General features: G+C 33.6%; 10 protein-coding genes across 10 annotated transcripts; 2 read left to right on the top strand and 8 right to left on the bottom strand.

Moving 5' to 3' along the window:
- Positions 1-605: 605 nt before the first annotated feature.
- On the top strand, positions 606-1073 carry NAEGRDRAFT_33042 (uncharacterized protein; the record flags this gene model as incomplete). The annotated part of the gene is made up of 1 exon (XM_002678124.1): positions 606-1073. A coding segment is annotated over one exon (468 nt), but the record flags the coding sequence as incomplete, so codon positions are not given.
- A 736-nt stretch (positions 1074-1809) lies between these two features.
- NAEGRDRAFT_79439 (uncharacterized protein) lies at positions 1810-3119 on the bottom strand (the record flags this gene model as incomplete). Its single annotated transcript, XM_002678023.1, has 1 exon — positions 1810-3119. The coding sequence occupies one exon, from the start codon at positions 3117-3119 to the stop codon at positions 1824-1826; it is 1296 nt and encodes a 431-aa protein (XP_002678069.1). The 3' UTR covers positions 1810-1823.
- A 274-nt stretch (positions 3120-3393) lies between these two features.
- Positions 3394-3800, bottom strand: NAEGRDRAFT_79438 (uncharacterized protein). Its single transcript, XM_002678022.1, has one exon. It carries the CDS (start codon positions 3797-3799, stop codon positions 3419-3421), a length of 381 nt encoding a protein of 126 aa, XP_002678068.1. The 5' UTR covers position 3800; the 3' UTR covers positions 3394-3418.
- Positions 3801-4059: 259 nt separating this feature from the next.
- NAEGRDRAFT_66593 (uncharacterized protein) lies at positions 4060-5796 on the bottom strand (the record flags this gene model as incomplete). Its single annotated transcript, XM_002678021.1, has 1 exon — positions 4060-5796. One exon carries the CDS (start codon positions 5794-5796, stop codon positions 4060-4062), a length of 1737 nt encoding a protein of 578 aa, XP_002678067.1.
- Positions 5797-5892: 96 nt separating this feature from the next.
- On the bottom strand, positions 5893-6270 carry NAEGRDRAFT_66592 (uncharacterized protein; the record flags this gene model as incomplete). Its single annotated transcript, XM_002678020.1, has 1 exon — positions 5893-6270. One exon carries the CDS (start codon positions 6268-6270, stop codon positions 5893-5895), a length of 378 nt encoding a protein of 125 aa, XP_002678066.1.
- A 484-nt stretch (positions 6271-6754) lies between these two features.
- On the top strand, positions 6755-7468 carry NAEGRDRAFT_66591 (uncharacterized protein; the record flags this gene model as incomplete). The annotated part of the gene is made up of 1 exon (XM_002678123.1): positions 6755-7468. One exon carries the CDS (start codon positions 6755-6757, stop codon positions 7466-7468), a length of 714 nt encoding a protein of 237 aa, XP_002678169.1.
- Positions 7469-7856: 388 nt separating this feature from the next.
- NAEGRDRAFT_66590 (uncharacterized protein) lies at positions 7857-9719 on the bottom strand (the record flags this gene model as incomplete). Its single annotated transcript, XM_002678019.1, has 1 exon — positions 7857-9719. The coding sequence occupies one exon, from the start codon at positions 9717-9719 to the stop codon at positions 7857-7859; it is 1863 nt and encodes a 620-aa protein (XP_002678065.1).
- Positions 9720-10055: 336 nt separating this feature from the next.
- Positions 10056-12569, bottom strand: NAEGRDRAFT_66589 (uncharacterized protein; the record flags this gene model as incomplete). The annotated part of the gene is made up of 1 exon (XM_002678018.1): positions 10056-12569. One exon carries the CDS (start codon positions 12567-12569, stop codon positions 10056-10058), a length of 2514 nt encoding a protein of 837 aa, XP_002678064.1.
- A 330-nt stretch (positions 12570-12899) lies between these two features.
- NAEGRDRAFT_77353 (seryl-tRNA synthetase) lies at positions 12900-14348 on the bottom strand. The gene has a single exon (XM_002678017.1). It carries the CDS (start codon positions 14343-14345, stop codon positions 12921-12923), a length of 1425 nt encoding a protein of 474 aa, XP_002678063.1. The 5' UTR covers positions 14346-14348; the 3' UTR covers positions 12900-12920.
- Positions 14349-14771: 423 nt separating this feature from the next.
- Positions 14772-18110, bottom strand: NAEGRDRAFT_79436 (single stranded DNA binding, replication factor-a protein; the record flags this gene model as incomplete). Its single annotated transcript, XM_002678016.1, has 3 exons — positions 14772-15979; positions 16131-17598; positions 17655-18110. The coding sequence occupies 3 exons, from the start codon at positions 18108-18110 to the stop codon at positions 14772-14774; spliced, it is 3132 nt and encodes a 1043-aa protein (XP_002678062.1).
- Positions 18111-18157: the final 47 nt, after the last annotated feature.

Raw genomic sequence — 18157 nt, 5'->3', positions numbered from 1 at the left:
GTTAGGCGCCAATTTTTGAAGTGAATTCAACATCAATAAATTCATGTTTTGACTGTCAATCGAATATTGATGTACATCAAAATGGTCTCTTGGCAAAATAATGACACCATCAAGAGAGTTTGTAATGAAAATCTGATTTTGAATCAATTGTTTATTCACTCAAAAATGAAAGAACTATTTTCCCGCCAAATTTTAAGGCTTTGATCAACCAGAAAAAAATGAAAAGAAAGCAATCGAGTGATGGTGAAGCTTCGGAAGAAGAAAATTCAAAGCAACCTTTTGATGAAAGTAGTATGGAAAAAAAGGAGAAGAAAATGAAAACTCTTAAAAGCAATGAAAGAAGATTGAATGTATTTGCTGATGATATTTGTTTTTTAATCATGGAATATTTAACTTTTCAACCAGTGGTTCAAAATTGTTTTCTCATTAGCAAACAGTGGAATAATGTTGGAAGGGAAATGTATTTGTTTTATGTTTCAAGAGTTTCGAATATTGATTACTTTTTCGATCCTGACTATCCACTCTCTTACTTGAAAAACATGATAGAGTTGGATTTTGCTCATTGTTTGTTTTCACGTGATTATTTGCACATTATCAGTAAGGAGATGAAACGATTGAAAACTTTAAAGATTTATAATTCATTTCTGGGAGAGGATGGAGCAAAAGTGATTAGTACAATGACAAGTTTGGAAAATTTACATCTATCAGGTGCAAGTGTTGGTGATAAGGGAGCTGTATTACTTGGTTCAATGCATCAACTTGTGAAATTGTCAATACCTTGTAATAGAGTTACATCTATTGGAGCTGAATCGATTAGTTCTTTACAAAATTTAATAACTTTGAATATTTCACAAAATATCATAGCGGACACAGGAGCTAAATTTATTAGCAATTTGAAAAATTTGAATGAATTAATTGCGGATGGAATTGGAATTTCTAATGATGGTGTTGAATTTATTACTTCAATGGAATCCTTGACAGCACTCAGTCTTCAAAAAAATGATGACTTTGAGGAAAACACACCTCTCCTTATTTCTACCATGAAGCAATTAACAAGCCTGGATTTAAGTAATTATTGGCATCTTATTCCACAGCAGTCTCTTATTGGTCTGTGTTCTTTGCCTAATTTGACAGAGCTGGGTCTAAGAGGCATGGGATATTCTGGTAGTGTTGGTATTCTCCGTAAAATGCAGCAGTTGAAATCCCTTTCCATGGACGTCAACTTTATTCAGAATGAAACAGAAGGACTTTCTGAACTAACTGGATTGACCAGTCTGAGTTTATCCAACAATATTATTGGATGCATTGGCGTAGATAAGTTATGTACGTTAAGCTGTTTAACATTACTAGAAATTGAACTAAACAATATCGAGGACACTGGATTAAAACTAATTTCGAATTTCATGAGGCAACTGACCATTTTGAACGTTTCAAGCAACAGAATATCCGATAATGGATTGAATGATATTCAACATCTCAAAAAGCTTACATATCTCTATATAGGATGTAATGCAATTTCCAATGATGGTGTTGAGATTATTGTCAACAAATTGAAACCTTTAAAAAAGCTTGACCTGTCCGAAAATAAGATTAGTATTGAGGGAGTCAAATCATTGGTACATTTGGAAGAATTAGATTATTTGGATATTCACGGGAATAATATTGATCAAAATGAGGCAGCTCAAATATTTGAACCATTGAAATTGATGCAAAAACGATATTGATCTTAATGGAACATATGGTGAACAATGTCATAAAACATTTTGTAAATCTGTGAAATGTTGAAATTGTTGAATTACAGAGATAATTACTGAAGTAAGATTTTAATTTACAATACAAATTTGAGCTGATGGAATTGAAACTATATGTGAATACACATAACACATTAAACCTTCTATAATCCAACCTGACTCTCCCTTCTCGCTAGTTCTGTAATAATGTCTATCAAAATTGAATCTGTATAGTGGAATCATATCTGGATGAGTACTGACAGATGAGCAATATCCAAGAATTGAGTAATCAGATGAAATGGATTTAGCCTCACTTTCATCCATGGTCAAATAAGATTCTCTAATTGAAGAACTTGCTGCTCTATTCACTTTGAATATTGGAATGCCAGTAATATGATTTCTGTCAAGTGACAATCCAGCAATTGAAGTCAATTTGACATTTGAAAATATTCCCTTAGATTCAAAACCATTTCTTATTTGACCAATAGTGACACCATACATCTGGTAAGCATAAGTAATCACATAGGTCATGAATCCAGAATCCAAATTGGCTTCAATTAAATTGAAAATTCTTGAATTTTCACAAATTGGAAAGTTAGTGGAATAGGATGATTGATACAATGATTGAATTTGTAAAGGATCAATGAACGAATCGGTTTCTAGCTTTTGAATGGAAGCGATAACGTTGGAGGGAGCTAAATTGTTCACTTTGACAAAGTTTGATAATGTTGAAATTGTAAAGTTTACAATATTTCCATTTGAAAACCAAACATTTGAATTTTTCACTTGTTTGAATGGGATTAGAGATTCACTGGACAGTATTGGAGTTTGGTAAATTCCTACAGGAAGACTTTTGTAAAAGGAGGTCAATTCACTATTTCCGTATTGAATGTTAGTTGCAATAAACGGACCGAAAATACTTTGAAAATTAGAAACACTATTCGAATCTGAAATTACTCTCAAACCTTCCAAGAAAGAGGAATCGTACTCTGCATTATCAATATTCGCAGGTAATTGAGAAATTCCCATTTTAACCCTTACAGTACAAACTTCCTTATGAGACAAAACAGGCCCAAAGAAAGTTGAATAATCTTTCATTCGAAAGTAGTAGGCGAATGGTGAGGTAAAGAGTTGGAGAAGAGAATTAGTGGATGTGTTTGGAGGGTCGCATACTCCATCAATTTCACTAACTATTGGATTATTGGACGGGTCAACTGATTGATAGAGTTTTGTTTGAATTGGTTGTTTAAAGATGAAACCATCTTGAGTTGAATATTCAAAGGAAACTGCTGATATTTTCCTTTCTAATTCTTGTTGAATAGAGTGACATGATGATACTAGGCACAGTATTGCAACAAGTAAGATTAGTTGAGTTTGGAATTTTTTCATTTTAATTTCTAATAAAAATAAGTATAGGATCACGTTTACCAATTAATCAATCTAACCTCGAAACGTGATCTTAAACGTGATCTCCCTTTGTGTTCTATGAACTCAGCAAGACTGTTTCGAATAAAGCTAAGTTTCTTGTATTGTCTAAGCAATTCCTTTTTAGGATCAAATCAAATAGCTCGATAATGATGCAAAAAATAAAAAGTATCAGCTGACCCATTTTCTGAACCGACAAAGTGTCACTGGTTACAGAACCGAACAGGGTTTCACTCATGTTAGATTTCATAATTCTTGTTTATTTAGAAAGTGTCATATTTAATCTTATATTCATTATTGCTTCCTTTAGTCCAAACAACAGTGTATGGAGCTTCAATTTCACCACCAGCAGCCAAACTTGCCTTTACTTTACCCAATTCATAAATTGTATTCTCATCAATTCTCTGAACTACGTGTGAAGTCAACACTGGATTTCTAGCACCAACTTGACCATGTAAAAAGTTTTGGAAAAAGTCAGCAATTGGTTGTGGGCCATGGAAAGCTCCAAAAGTTCCAAAGTGAGTCAATTGAGCATCATGATGATAACAATCACCTAATCCTTGTGAAATCTTTTCAGAGGCAAAGACTTCCATCCATTTCTTGTTACCTTGGGCAACAATTTCGAGATCTGCTTGAGAGGCCATTTTAAGAGTTGAGTTGATTTTTTTTAGTGTGAATGATTCTCTCACTCTCGATGAGATCAAATAGTTTTTTTGAAGGTAACAAAGAGGCATTGTAAACATTCTATTTTGGCTCATTTGAACGCGTTCAGGACATGCTGAAAGATCCTTACTTTCTATTTTGGTAAATTTGGTTAGGAGCTAATGAGACATGTTAAAAACTGTAGAATGTAAAAGTGAGCCTTTTTACTAATCCACATCTCTTTGAGAGTTAAATCTCAAAGCTATTCTTTGACAAGTTTGAAAGTAGAATGAATCTGTTGAAGCAGTTTTTCAATAGATTCCGTAAAGAATGACTCCATTACATTCGACTTGATAGTTACAACATATACAGTATCAGATTGAGGTGATTTAGACTGACTGAGTATTGCTTGAGGTGAAGGGCAAACCCACAAAAAGTTGGTATGCGCATGAATTAAATTCTTTTGATGAATTGGAGAACCAATTGGTGTGGAAAAGACAACATGCCTTGCCTCAATATCATTAAAAACTAAGGTGCTCTCTGATCGTAAAGGAATTGGCTTTCCAAGATTTCTAACCATTTGAGAGTGGAGAGATTGTTTTAGAGTTTCCAATCTTTGAGTGGCATCTGTGAGTATGTGTTCATTCTTGGAAATGTGTCCAATTAATTCAAAGTAGATTTGAGTTTCAAACATGTGAAGGACATTGAGCATGGAGTATCTGGAGAAGAATTGGCAAACTGGAGTATTTCCGAGAGATTCCTTAGCAGAAACTTGATACAAAAGTGGGACTTGAATCTCAAACTTGTGCTCTTCACTCTTAAATGTCATGAATGTATTATCCAATAAATCTGTAGTTGTTTCAGGTTGCTTGAATGTGAGGCATTTGAATTGTGAAATGATACTTTCTCTGAAGGAAGAAAGTGATTGTGAAAAGTGAGATCTGGAAAATATTTTGTAAATCTTGGAGTCTCTGGTAAAGTAGCACTCTATGGCATTGTATCTTTCGAATGACTGAGTAAGATCAGTTGGGAGAAGCTTGGAGGAGTGAACTGGTGATGACTCGAATTCAGTAATATAGGCAAATAAAATTCCTTCCGATGCCAATTCATCGCCAAAGTTGATTCTTTCTGAAATTTCAATAAAGTTATCGAATTTCTTCAAGGAAACCTTTCTATGTTCTAGAATTTGTTCAAATGTTTCTTGTTGTTCTGCTGTGGTACATTCAATGAGAGCAAACTCCTTTCCAATCTGATCTTTTGAGTGTTGTGAAACTAGATAGAGCAATACATTCTCATTCCTCAAATGGTTTGGAAGTTCAATTAAGGATTCCATTTTGAGTTTGGTTGAGCTATCTGTTGCCTTACTCTTCCTAGTTGGAGCTGTAAAATCATGTTCTAATTCAGAAACTTTCCAACATTGCCAAGCTTCATCCAATAACTTCATGGAGATTCCCAAATCTTTCCTTTCCAAAGTGAATCCACCAACTTGTTGTGTCTGCACAAGTTTAATACTTCTCACCATGTGTGAAATGTTATTTTCAATTTCATTTTCAAAGTTTTCCAAATCAAGATTAGGAGTCATGTGTTGAAGAGTGAAGAATTTGTTTGTTTCATCAGATTTCAAAGCTACCAAATAAAGTAAAACCTTAACAGAATCACCACTTTCACTCTTTTCAAATTGTTTGAAATGCTTACTGAGAATAGACTTTTTCATTTCCAATTCCAATTTACATTCATATGCCTTTCTTGAATTAATTTTAACAGCTCGTTGTTGTAAAACCTTGTAAGGAAAATTATTTTCTTCAAACTTTTTCAATGAATTGAGTAAGTGCTCCTTTGGTCCAAATGTTGTCATGTCCACCACTTGTTCTTCTTCTTCTTCTTTCTGATGATGCTGATTGAGAATATTGGAACGAGAGGATGAATTATTATTATCATTAGATGAAGTATTACTATTCTGTTGAAGGACAATACTAGAAACATCTTCAATATTAAACATGGTGGCTATTTCATATGAATCACAAATCACATCATTAATTCTCCCCAATTAATTCAAATAATAATAAACAACTTACCAACCATTCCACTCATGACATCAGGAGGAGGAGGAGGAGCACCCATTAGTTGTTGTTTCTGATTCCTTCTCTCTGAGTTGTACAGAAATTACACCATCACCCAAAGGCAACACTTCAATACACAAATTATTCACTGTTGGATATCTAAAAACAAGTCCCAATTTGTTATTACAATATTCAGCCCATCCCGAGCGTTTATAAAAGAGCGAATCATCATCTAAATTGTAGTAATATTCAAAACGATAGTCGGAAAAGTTTCTTGTGGTGGACATTCTATCAATTGGATATTGTTGTTCTAGTTGATTGTTTTCATTCTTATTGGTGGATCCTGGTTCCGATGGGGTGGGAATCAAAAGGGATTTTCCGTAGGTAAAGAGAGAGTAGATGGAGTCTAGCATTTTTTTTTGTTTTCAAAGTTTCATAAAAGGGTTTTTCGAATTTGCAATTTTTGGAGTGTTTCCAAATTTGGAGTATTTAACTATTATTTAATAGTGTTTAATGATTACAATGAGAGATTTGTGAATTTAGTTTCGAATTGAAAACGTGATGAAAGAAACGAGTTATTGTCACGTTTGAACTGCTTTCTTTTTCTAACCACATAAAAAAACGATTGAATACAACATGTTTCAACAGCTTACATGCTTGGAAATTCCTACTTGAAAATACTATTCGAAAGGTTACGTTGCTGCTAACAGAAGCAAAGCTGTCTAGCCATCATCTTGCACTTTCCAAATTTGAGCACAAAAAAACAATCAATTCAAGACTCCCTTTCATTGCTAATAGTTTCGTATTCTTTAGTTGGGACTGGTTCATCATCTGCCACGCCAACAACAACTAATCCCAAAACAAACACAAATCGAAGAATTCACATCCTCAAGCAACATGTTACAACAACAACATTCGAATAATGAGCAAGAGCAACAACAAAGTGCAAATAATTCAACCAATCCACATGAATCTGAAAGCGTGAGCAAAACTGTTGCAGCAGATGTACAAAATATTGCTCAAAATACATCTCAACATGTGGCATCTACCAACATGAATGTGGTAGCCGAAACTGATCTTGTTTCGAATGCAAGTACTCTTCCAACTGTACATCCTTTCTTCATCACCAATGGAAAAATCAAATTACAATGCAGAAATTTATTGTTGCGATCAAAATTCCAATCCTATCAATTGTATGACGAAACTAGATTTCAACAGCATGTGACATTATGTCAAAGAATTAGTGGAACAATTTTGGAATTGGAATTAAAAACTCACAAATTTGAATTTACAACTCCAAATTTCTATAATTTGGAAATTAATGAATCTCATCCAGTTTTGTATCAATTGACAAGATTTGAATTGATTTTTCACAATCCTATTGCAGGAGATTTGCTTTTGGAATTGAAGAAAGGTGAATTTGTAATTATTCCATTAATTTTGACACTTTCTAATAGAAGATTCTTCTTTGATATTCAAGTGAAAGTGGACGAAACTGGTGTAATTGATACAAACATTGAATCAAGAATTCCTTTTGGTAAACCAAATTCTGATTGTGTATTACATTTCTCACAAATGGCGACTAGAACCAATGATAATCAATTATTCTAGATATTCAAATTATAATGAAATGAGAAAGTTCATTCACTATTATTAAATTGTGAATAGTATTTAAATTTCAAATTACAAAAATAATGTAATTCGTTCACTTTCGTCCCAGATCAAATAATACCTAAAACAATTTATTAAAATATTAATTTCATTTACTTGAATATCATTTGTTCGGTGGAGATAAAAACGGTCCTTTTGCTACTAGGTCCCGAATCTCTTTTGATTGAAATTTCATATTTTAATAACAATGATGGCTACGGCCATATCACGATGAATGCACCTCATCCCGTCCGATTTGAGAAGTTAAGCATCGTCGAGCCACATCAGTACTGAGGTTGGAGACAACTTGGGAACCTGTGGTGCTGTAGTCTTTTTGTCTTAGAAAAATCTACAGGTGATCCAGAATAAGCATTGGATTTTCAAGTAAGGTTTTCAATGTGACCTTCTTCAAAATGAATCGAATAGATGTTGGTGGAACTTTCGAATAGGGAAAACTATAAATTGGTGAACTATCATTACCAGTATAGGTTCTCACAAAATCTATCAAAATTGGAACTGTAATTATAGTTTCTCCATATTCAGGAAGAAAGCTCGAAAGATCAAGATTTCCACCATAACAATACCTATTTCCAATTAAATATAAAGCTATTGGATGAATCGTAAAGTAAGCTTGATTATCTTTCCAATTCTTTGGACAATTTTGATTGGCAGTCAAAATCTCACAAATATCAAAGCACATGTTTGCGTCATGATTCTTTTTTGAGCATTTGTGAAGAGGAATATGGAAATTGGTCTTGTAATGATCGACAATACTCTTGGCGAAAGGAACGCCACTACTTTCTATCATACTTGGAAACATTTCTCCAAGTGCTTCAGCCAAATACTCTTTTACAACATCCTTCTTCATATTGGTCGAGTAGAGTTGGTAGTAATATTCCAAATGCTCAATGGTTTCTAATAATCCCACGCCCTTTCTAAGTACCATTTTGAATGGACAGCTAGTTTTTTGAATATCTTGCAACAGTTTCTTAAATGTCTTCCCTCGTTTCATGTAATGATTAGCCAATGTTTGGATCAATTCTTGAAATGAAATCAACTCTTCTCCCATCACATATTCGATTTGAGGATAGATCACACATGTGAATTCATCTCGTAAAGTAGTATAGTACCATTTCACTATAAATGAATCTCTTGAACTTTTCAATAAGGTTTGTAACATGTTACTCTCCACTCGAAAATTAGAAAATACGAAAGGGATAATATTTTCTCTCATATTTCCATCTTGGCAAATAATATTCAATAATTGTTTTGACAATTTTGGTATTGTGACAATCTCACATTGTTGCTTTTCTTTGGAAACAAGTGGGAAAATATCAGACTGAAGTCGTTTCATTATTGAAACAAATATTTCACCACTATGATACTCATTCAAATTCAAAAACATTTCATCAATCAATTTTTGATAAAGATCGAGCTTTTGCTTGTGATTCTTGCTAATACTAGGGTTTGTGAAATACTTTAGCAATGAATTGATCAAGGTTGATAGAAAATTCTCAACATCTATACCAATGAGTGTCTCACTATTCAAAGTAAATGACAATAGACTTGCCATTTTACCACAATAATTCTGTTTCGACTCGATACATTTCTGTAAAAACATGGTTGTTAATCTGGTTGGTGTATTTGGATATTTAGTATCAAAGCCTATCAAATAAACCCAATACTGAGAGAAATGAGTCATGAACATGCTATCTATTGTTAAAATCATATTGACATTCGACTGATATTCATCTTGATAAAAGAAGTGATACTTTTCAAACCTTTCCAAATAGTGAGTGTTCTCCAATTTTAACCGTTCTTTTTGAAATTGACTCGATGCATTTCTATGAAATTGCACAATCACTTGAAAAGCTGCTGATTTTAAGAGTTCAATATCACTACTCATTTCCTTTAACTTTTCAATTCTCTTCCAAAATTTATGTAAATACACATTTCCTTTATACTTTAATTTGAATTCAGTCCAATTTCCATAAATTACCATGCTACACAATTGATCAAAGGAATGATGATGATCATCGGAAGCCATTTTAACAATACCACACACTTGCCTCAACCAGAAATGATTATTCAATTCCAATGAATTCCTCCAATGTTTGTTAACTAGGAAAATATTGCAATAATCATTCAATTGAAGGATCATAAAATCACACAAGTACAACAAGCAATCTGTGGGAAGGTTATTTGTATTCATTTTTTTCAATGTTGTGTTTCCATGAATACCATTTCGAAAAGCAAGTTGACCAATAAGTTCCAAGTGCTTGTGGATTTAGGATAAATGTAAAAAACTCTTCTGTAATTACAGCATCATTGTCATCATCATGGTAAAACAAGAAGGTTACATTAGTGAAATGAAACAATTAACATCGCTTGATAAAACTTGGCAATCTAATTGATGAATGAGTCAAATATAAGTGAAATGAAACATAACATCACTTAATATTAGCATAGAAAAACGTGAAAGTTTATTAATGTCATCTGTCATTTAATTGCAATGAAGTAATTTCAACCTTGTAAGCTATTCCAATACTTAATAAATATTTGGTAAAATGCTTTCTAGGTGTTGAACAGTTGGCAAGTCTGTTGATAAGCGTTGCAATAATGACCTATCATTTTCATTGAAAAAAGAGTCAAAACTTTGCTTGCCTAAAACGATAACTTCCATGTCGTCAGGGATATAAATTTTGAGATCGTGGTGTGGCGGTGAGTACTCTGATATATTATTTGGTGTATTTCTAAGTTTTTTAAAAACTGGTTTAAAACTTGATTGAGTTGTTTTGATAGTATTATTCTCCTCAAACTCATAAACTCCAGATTCAAGAACCAAACATCCATCACGATCGCAATAGTTATTAAGATCAGAATGTTCAATACCACTACAAAATACGAATAATGTAATCTTTGAAAAAGTGCCTTTCTGTGTAGATAAAAAACACGTATCAATCTCTTGTTGTAGCATTTGAATTGAAAATACAGTTTTTGGATAATTCTTAACTGCAAAAGCAAGTGCACAATCAGGAGGGAGGTTGATGTAAAAATCACTTGACCTTGATTTAGGAGCTGGATGAACAAGGCAATCACCAATAAAAAAGACTTGTTTCACTTTTTTCCAGTTTTGATCAGATGCTGTATGGTCCCAAGGAATATCCATTTCAAAGTATTCTGAATCTTTATGACACTTGGCCTTATTGCTGGTAATAATTTTTGGCATGTATCTCACATACTGTGTATCCATCTTGACAATTTTATCTCTCAAGAGATTTGATTTTGCAAAACATGGATGTATTGTTTTCCATTTGCCTCCTTTCAACTTGTTTTCTGTGATAAGAAAAACAATTTTGCTAATGATGGTATCTCGTACAAGTATTTCTAGCAATGCTCCTTTGTCAACATATTGAGACTCTTTAAATCCATGAGAGAATATTTGTTGCAACATTTGAATTTTTTCAGGTATTTCTATTTCTGAAAGTGAAATAAATTTTGGAACAATTGGTCGAAAATATTGGTGTGAAACATCTTCCTCTGCTACCAACATGGTTTCCACTCCAATATTCAAATCATATATTAGATCAATCATATTTGCTTTTGGTTCTACTGGAATTCCGACAGTTGCAAAATAGAAAAATCTTTTCAAGGTTGAATATGAAGGATGGTCAGCCTCAAATGTTAATGGAATTATTTCAGAAAGGTTTCTTACATGGCTCAATATTTCACTTGTTTTGAAACTTTTAAATACTAGCTCAATTTTTTCTCGTGAAGACAATTCCACTGCTTTTCCTGTTCTACGCCAATAGTCCACAAAAGAGAATGCTGTTTTGATAATTAGTCTAGGTATTCCTCCAGAATATTCATGAAGAACTTTACAAAAAAACTCAAAATGTTTCCCAATTTTGAATTCCTGTTCCAAAAATTGTTTCATTGTAATACTTTTGTTTGGTGAAATTTCTAACTCAGTTATCAGTTCAGCTATATGCTCAACTTTCAGCATGTCCAATACAATGTGAATAGATGGCGTTGGAGAAACAATGAAACCTCTTCCTAATTTGGCGAGGGCAGCCGATTTACCAGCAACCACAATATATATACCTGGATATCTAATAGTTTTTCCAGGGTTTGTACATCCAAAGAGCAGTTTCAACCTTTGCCAAAATTTGAGAATTACACTCTCTCCCAAGTGGGAAAATTCATCAAAAAATAAAAGTAAGGGAAAAAGTTGGTTTTTTGACCATCTTTGAAAAAAGTTGAAAATGTTACCACAATCCTTGAATGAGGCAACAACTTTCTGATGCAAGTAGAGTGGTTCTTCATTACAAACCATATTCTGAATCACAGACAAACTCATTTTCAATTTTTCCTTTTCTGATTCGTCCAAGAATGTTGCATCAACCTGTTTTAAAGCATCACATGTTCTTTCCAAGCAATTTTCAAAAAAAATACCTTTTAAATCTAAATCCTCAAACTTATCAGAAGGAGCCTCAATTGATACGTCCAAATAAACCAAGGCAGCCTGCATCAAACTCTTGACATTTTCTTCTGTGCCAACAAGAGAAATATTGTTTCTTGTTAAAACTTGTCTAAAGTTTTCAACAAGGGCTGTCTTTCCACTTCCAAAATGTTGGCTCAAAATTGGCAGGATTCCTTTTTGTGTGGATTTTTGGAGTAATAGAGATTCTGCTAATTGTTGAGAAACATATTCTCTGTTAATAAATGGTATTTTAAACAGGCTATCATCGTTAGCCAGGTCTGACTGGCAAAAATCCACTTTAACAGGATTATGGTTTGAATTTGTATATGTGGATGGGGTGGTTACAGGAACAAAGTCAACAGTAGATCCTGTTTTTCTCTTTTTGGGTGTGCTTGGCACAGGATTGTTGTGAGTAGTAACCTTAATATTTGTTTTTGTTGGTTTTTTTGCTTTCGTAGTTTCATCCTCTGCCTCAATAAATTCATCATTATCAAAAGGAATATATTCCTCTTCATTTTTCCTCTTTGTCGTTTTCTTTGATTTTAGTTTCTCGTTACTTGCAGTTATTGAGGGTGGCATTTTCTTCTTGCATTTTTTTTGAAGATGAAAATAGCCAAAAGGTTTTCAAAATAAAAGACTACAGCACCACAGGTTCCCAAGTTGTCTCCAACCTCAGTACTGATGTGGCTCGACGATGCTTAACTTCTCAAATCGGACGCCGTAGCCATCCACTATCATAAAATCTGAAATATAAATGAATTCACTTGATTCCTTTGGCGTGAATTGTTTCGAAATTCTGAGCTGAATAGATCACCGCAGGATACCACAGGATAGAAACAAGTCCAACTTAACTTGAATTTTTCAAATTTAGATTCCTTATGTTCCTTCTCACATAAGAAAGTAAAATTTAAAAACAAAAGATTAATAAATTTACTTCTTGTATGGAATGAATTTGGTACCACCCATGTATGGTTGTAAAACTTCTGGAATATTAACACCTTCTGGAGTTTGGTAATTTTCAACAATACAACAAATAGTTCTAGAAGTAGCACTCAATGTAGAGTTCAACATGTGACAGAATTCAGCATCACCCTTAGTAGCAGCCTTACCATATCTGACGTTCAATCTTCTGGCTTGATAGTCAGTACAATTAGAGCAAGAAACCAATTCACGATATTCGTTACCTTCTTCAGCACCTGGGAACCAAGCTTCCAAATCTAACTTCTTAGCAGCAGCATTGTTCAAAGCACCACTGACAATATTAACAACTCTGTAGGAGAGACCAAGAGATTGATAGAAAGCTTCAGAGTTACCAATCATATCTTCGAACATTTCCCAACTCTTATTGTCCTTTGGAGAAGTGACAACGAATTGTTCAATCTTTTCAAATTGATGGACACGGAAAATACCCAAAGTATCCTTACCGTGAGCACCAACTTCCTTTCTGAAACAAGTGGACATACCACAATACTTCAATGGAAGTTCACTTTCGTCAAATCTCTTATCCAAGTGGAAAGCAGCAATTGGTTGTTCAGAAGTGGCAATCAAATACTTGTCTTCACCTTCACCAGAAACAGTATATAATTCTTCATCAAATTGAGATAATTGAGCAACTCTCTTCATTTGATCCTTTGTCATGAAGAATGGTGTGTACATTGGACAGAATCCCTTTTCAGTCAAAAATTGAATAGCATAATTTTGGAGAGCCAAGTTCAATCTAACCAAATCTCCCATCAAGAAATAACCTCTACCACCACCAACTTGAGTACCTTCTTCAGTAGCCAAACATCCGAGCTTTCTCATGATATCAATATGTTTAAGACATTTGAATCCACTGTCATCAACCTTTGGTCTTGGATTACCAACCAAACGAACAATACCATTGTTATCTTCATTATCACTAACAACAACAGTTTCGTGAACAAGGTTACCAAGTTGAAGCAAAACTTCATCTCTTTCCTTTTCCTTATTAGAAGCATCAGTATCAGCTTGCTTGACGTGAACTTCGGTAATATGATTAGAAAGTTTCTTCAATTGATTTGTGTTGAGTTGAGGGAAAACACTTTCAAGAGTTTCCTTTGTAAAATTCTTATCGACAGTAGCCAAAATTTCTTGTGGGATTTCAATATCATCACCGAGTGGTTGTTTAGCCTTCATTCTTTGACCAACTTCCTTGCTGACAATGTTGCCCAAGTTCTTGATACCATTAACTTCACCAGTAAGCTTTCTCCATTCTGCATCCAATTCAATGACTTTATCGACGAGAGCAACATCCTTGTGTCTTCTACGTTGGGATTCTCTGACAATTTCAGGGTTTCCGTTCTTGTATTCTCTTAACAAGTTGATATCGAGCATTTTCTGTTAACAATATTATTAATTTGTCCATCATCAAAGAAATAAATTATTTATCAAGAAGAATATCATCACACATTTTCATTATCCACAAATTGCCGCAAATATATTATTGTTAAATATTATTGTCAGAATTGTTGTTTAATGTTGTTGATGATGATCATTGTTAAAAAAAAGGAAAGCAAACAAAAACACGGTTCATAAAAGCGGAACGATGGGTACATACCTCTTGTGATGAATATTTTTTCAATTCAGATTTAAATTAATTTTAATTGAAAACAACGATTTTGTCAGAGCTCTTTTTAAGAGAATGTGCTTTCTGCAAATTGCAAATTCCACCAACAAACAAAACTTATTAATAGATAGGTAAAATTGGTAAAGGCATGGAATTAAAGTAAAAGAACACTATTATTGAGGAAAATTATTGATTTACCAGTCAGACATGTCATTGTTATCGAGAAGGAATTTGAGACTGACTTTTTTAGGAGTTTTGGTGGAAGAAGGGGTTGTTGTGGAATTATCTAAAGCTGAGGTGGAATTATTGGAAGATTCTGGTTGCTGGTTTGGTTTTTCTTCAACAATTATTGAAGCAGAAGGTTTCCTTACAATAATATCGGTAGGAGGTGGAGGTTGAAATATTGGGGATTGAGGTTTGGTCTTTTTACGAATTGGTTTTCTTGGAGTGACAAAGTCCAAAATTTCCACTTCTTCATTGTCACTCAAAACAACATAATCCAAAACTTGTGGCTTGTTGTGTTGACTTAGGGATTTAGGGCTCATTGGTTTTCTTTCAAATTCTTGACTATTTACAATTTCTTGAACATCATCATCAGGAATCAAGTCCTTAGTTTTTGATTCACTTTGATAGAATGGGGAAGATTCATCGTCAATAAGAATATTCTCTAGTTTGGCATTGAGGGAGAAGGTGGATGAAGGTGTTGTTTTGTTTGTGGAGCAAGTTTGTGGAGTTTTGAATGGAGTAAAGAAAATATCTTCAAATGTTTGACTCTGTTCATTTTCATCAAAGTAATAATGAGGTTTTGGAGTGGGTGTGCTCGAGCTGTTACTGGAATGGTTACTCTTTTGTGAGTTGTTATTGGATGGTACAGTGGAAGAGGATGTGTTTGGTTTTGTTGCTAGTTCTGATGAACTCAAAGGTTGTGATTTAGCGAGGATAGACTCAGTGGCCGGTTTCTGATAATTGTCACTAGTAAATATTGGCCCATCCTCCTCCTCATCTACATCTTGAACAATTACTTGATGAATTTCCTCATCTTCATCAACATTGAATACTTCCTCTTCAATGACCTGAGACTTTTTACCTGTACTTGGAGTATTGATAATTTGTGACTTGCAGGATTCGTTGGATGTTGAGGTCATTGGTTGAGATGCAATGATTGAGTGTTGGCTTTCCATTGTTTGAGCATTCATAATATCATCAAACCTAGTATCAATGGATGGTAGTTTTGCCTTCTTATTTGGTGATTCGTATTCATTATTCACTATTCTTCTTTCTGGTTGGTCCTCCTCTTCTTGATCCTCAATATTTTCATTCTCTGCATTATTTTGAGAAATGACTTGCTCAATCTTTCTCTTCTTTTCAGGAGATGGTTCAATCATGGAATTATTATGTGGTACTTGAATTGAGTGGATATTCCTCAAATTCAATTCCTATATTTTTAGTTTGAAGTTTCTCTTGGAATATTCTTGAATAGTCTGCGCTTGTATTATGTTGATCCTTAAATTTAACATTGAGCTGATGAATATTTCTTACTACAGTATTGGTACATAATTGAATTTCAAAGAAATCTTCGTGTGGCTTTTTGATTAAATGTCCCTTATTGACATAATAACTTTCGCCTTCTTCCATTTGATCATAAAATTCATTGATACAATCATTAAACATGATCAATTTAACCTTGTTTTGTTTTGAGGAGAGGGACATATCTCCTGAAAGCTCATCAGCAATGGTGATGGCAGCTACACGTCCAGAACCTCTCTCGTTGGCCCATGATTTCTCATTGTGTTTCTTGATAACCTTTACCTTGATACACCAATCATCTAGAACTGGATCTAATTGAGAGAATGGTATTGGTGGAGGAAGTAACCTATCAGACTTGGAACTGTTCAAAGATTCAAACTTTTCTCTCATATACTTGTCCTTTTCTCTAAATGCTAGAATTTGAGCACAAATATGTTTGCATGTGCCTTCTGCTCCAATAGGACAATTACAAATAGCCTTCAAAAGTTTTCCTTCCTTAATGATACTTTCTTGCTTGTATGGTTCAGGTCTCGTACCAACACAGGTACTATAGAGCTTGAAAGCAACATTATTGATAATTTTAGTTTTGAAATTATCAATTCTGTATTCATTCTTATAGTCTCTTCCTCTTTGAAAGAATGTCATTCCAAAATGATTCATAACTTGGTGAATGGACATGTTCACAACGAGAGCTGAAAGTACTTTACTGTCAGCTAAAACGCTATTGGCCATCACACCAGTTGATGATGTCTGATTGTGAGCAGCATTTTCCATTTGAGAAGCTGTTGAAAGTTCCATACCATCATTTTGGGATGGTATATTTGTTGAATTTGTTCTTCCAAAGGGATCTTTGATGGCAAACACTCCAGTAGAAGATGACCCCGCGACAGTAACACTCGTATATGCTTCGTTACTATTGGCTCTTCCTTGTGAATCTAAATGTTTTGTCCTATTGTACATTTCTTTTAATCTTTTCAGTCTTTCTAGTGGATTCTCTTCCTGCTCCTCTTCCTGATTGTCATCATCTTCCATTCTATCCAAGTCATCAAATAGAATAACTCTCGATTGACTTTCTTCATTCAGTAAAATTGGTTCAGAGCATTCGAAAAAGTCTTCCTTATATTCGAAATATGAAATGTATTGTCTCTGTAGAATCATACCGTGATACATTCCCTTTTTAGTGTACTCTACGTAAGACTCATCCGTCATATTCTCAGATTCGCTTAAAAGATTCAGTAATGGATATCTTCTTTGTTTTGGTGCTTCAATATTTCTTGCATTTGAATTGAAATCTAATGGAATAATTTCATTGTTAGATATTGGTGTATTGTTATGTTCTAATGAATGTGATTTTAAATCTTCCAATGAGAAGAAGCTCGAATAATCTATTAAGGAAAGTTTTGGGAATAATTTGAATATAGTCTTTGGTAAATCAATCTTGTTATCTGAAATTAATAATGATTCACTCGTTTTAATAGAATAAACGTAAAATATCTGGAATAATTATTATAGGATAGATTAAATCGGTAAATAATAAAATATAAACTTACCTGGCAAATAAGTAGAAAAATATCCTTATTTTCATTATCTGTACAATAATAAACAGGTGATGGTAATGACAATTCCATTATGGCATTTCTCAACAAATGCATTACATTTAAAGAATTGACATGATTAGCAGGTATATTGAGAGAAACTCTGAAAGAGTCTTTATCACTGAAAATGACAACTACTCGTGTATCCTTACTCCTTTCAGTCCATTTCAAAATCAATTCCTTAATTTTTTGTGCATCTTTGAAATGAATTTTTCTCTTCTTTGTATCATAGGTAAATAAATTAGAGGAACAGGCATCTAGTATGAGTGTGTGGTAGGAAAATTCTGATTCACTTCTATTCACATAGAGTGACATTTCCTTCTTAGTGGACTTGTCAAATTTTTCCTCACTGGTTGGGTAAATTAGAGATGAATTTCCATTATTTTCTCCTAGTGAAGCTTGAATATCCATGATAAATTTTTCATTCAATTTGATTTGTTCAATCAAATCAAAACTTA

The sequence above is a fragment of the Naegleria gruberi genome, assembly GCF_000004985.1.
Source record: "Naegleria gruberi genomic scaffold NAEGRscaffold_19, whole genome shotgun sequence".
NCBI lineage: Eukaryota > Heterolobosea > Eutetramitea > Acrasida > Naegleriidae > Naegleria > Naegleria gruberi.
Note: the sequence above shows the minus strand (reverse complement) of the source record. Positions and strands in the feature narration are given on the sequence as shown.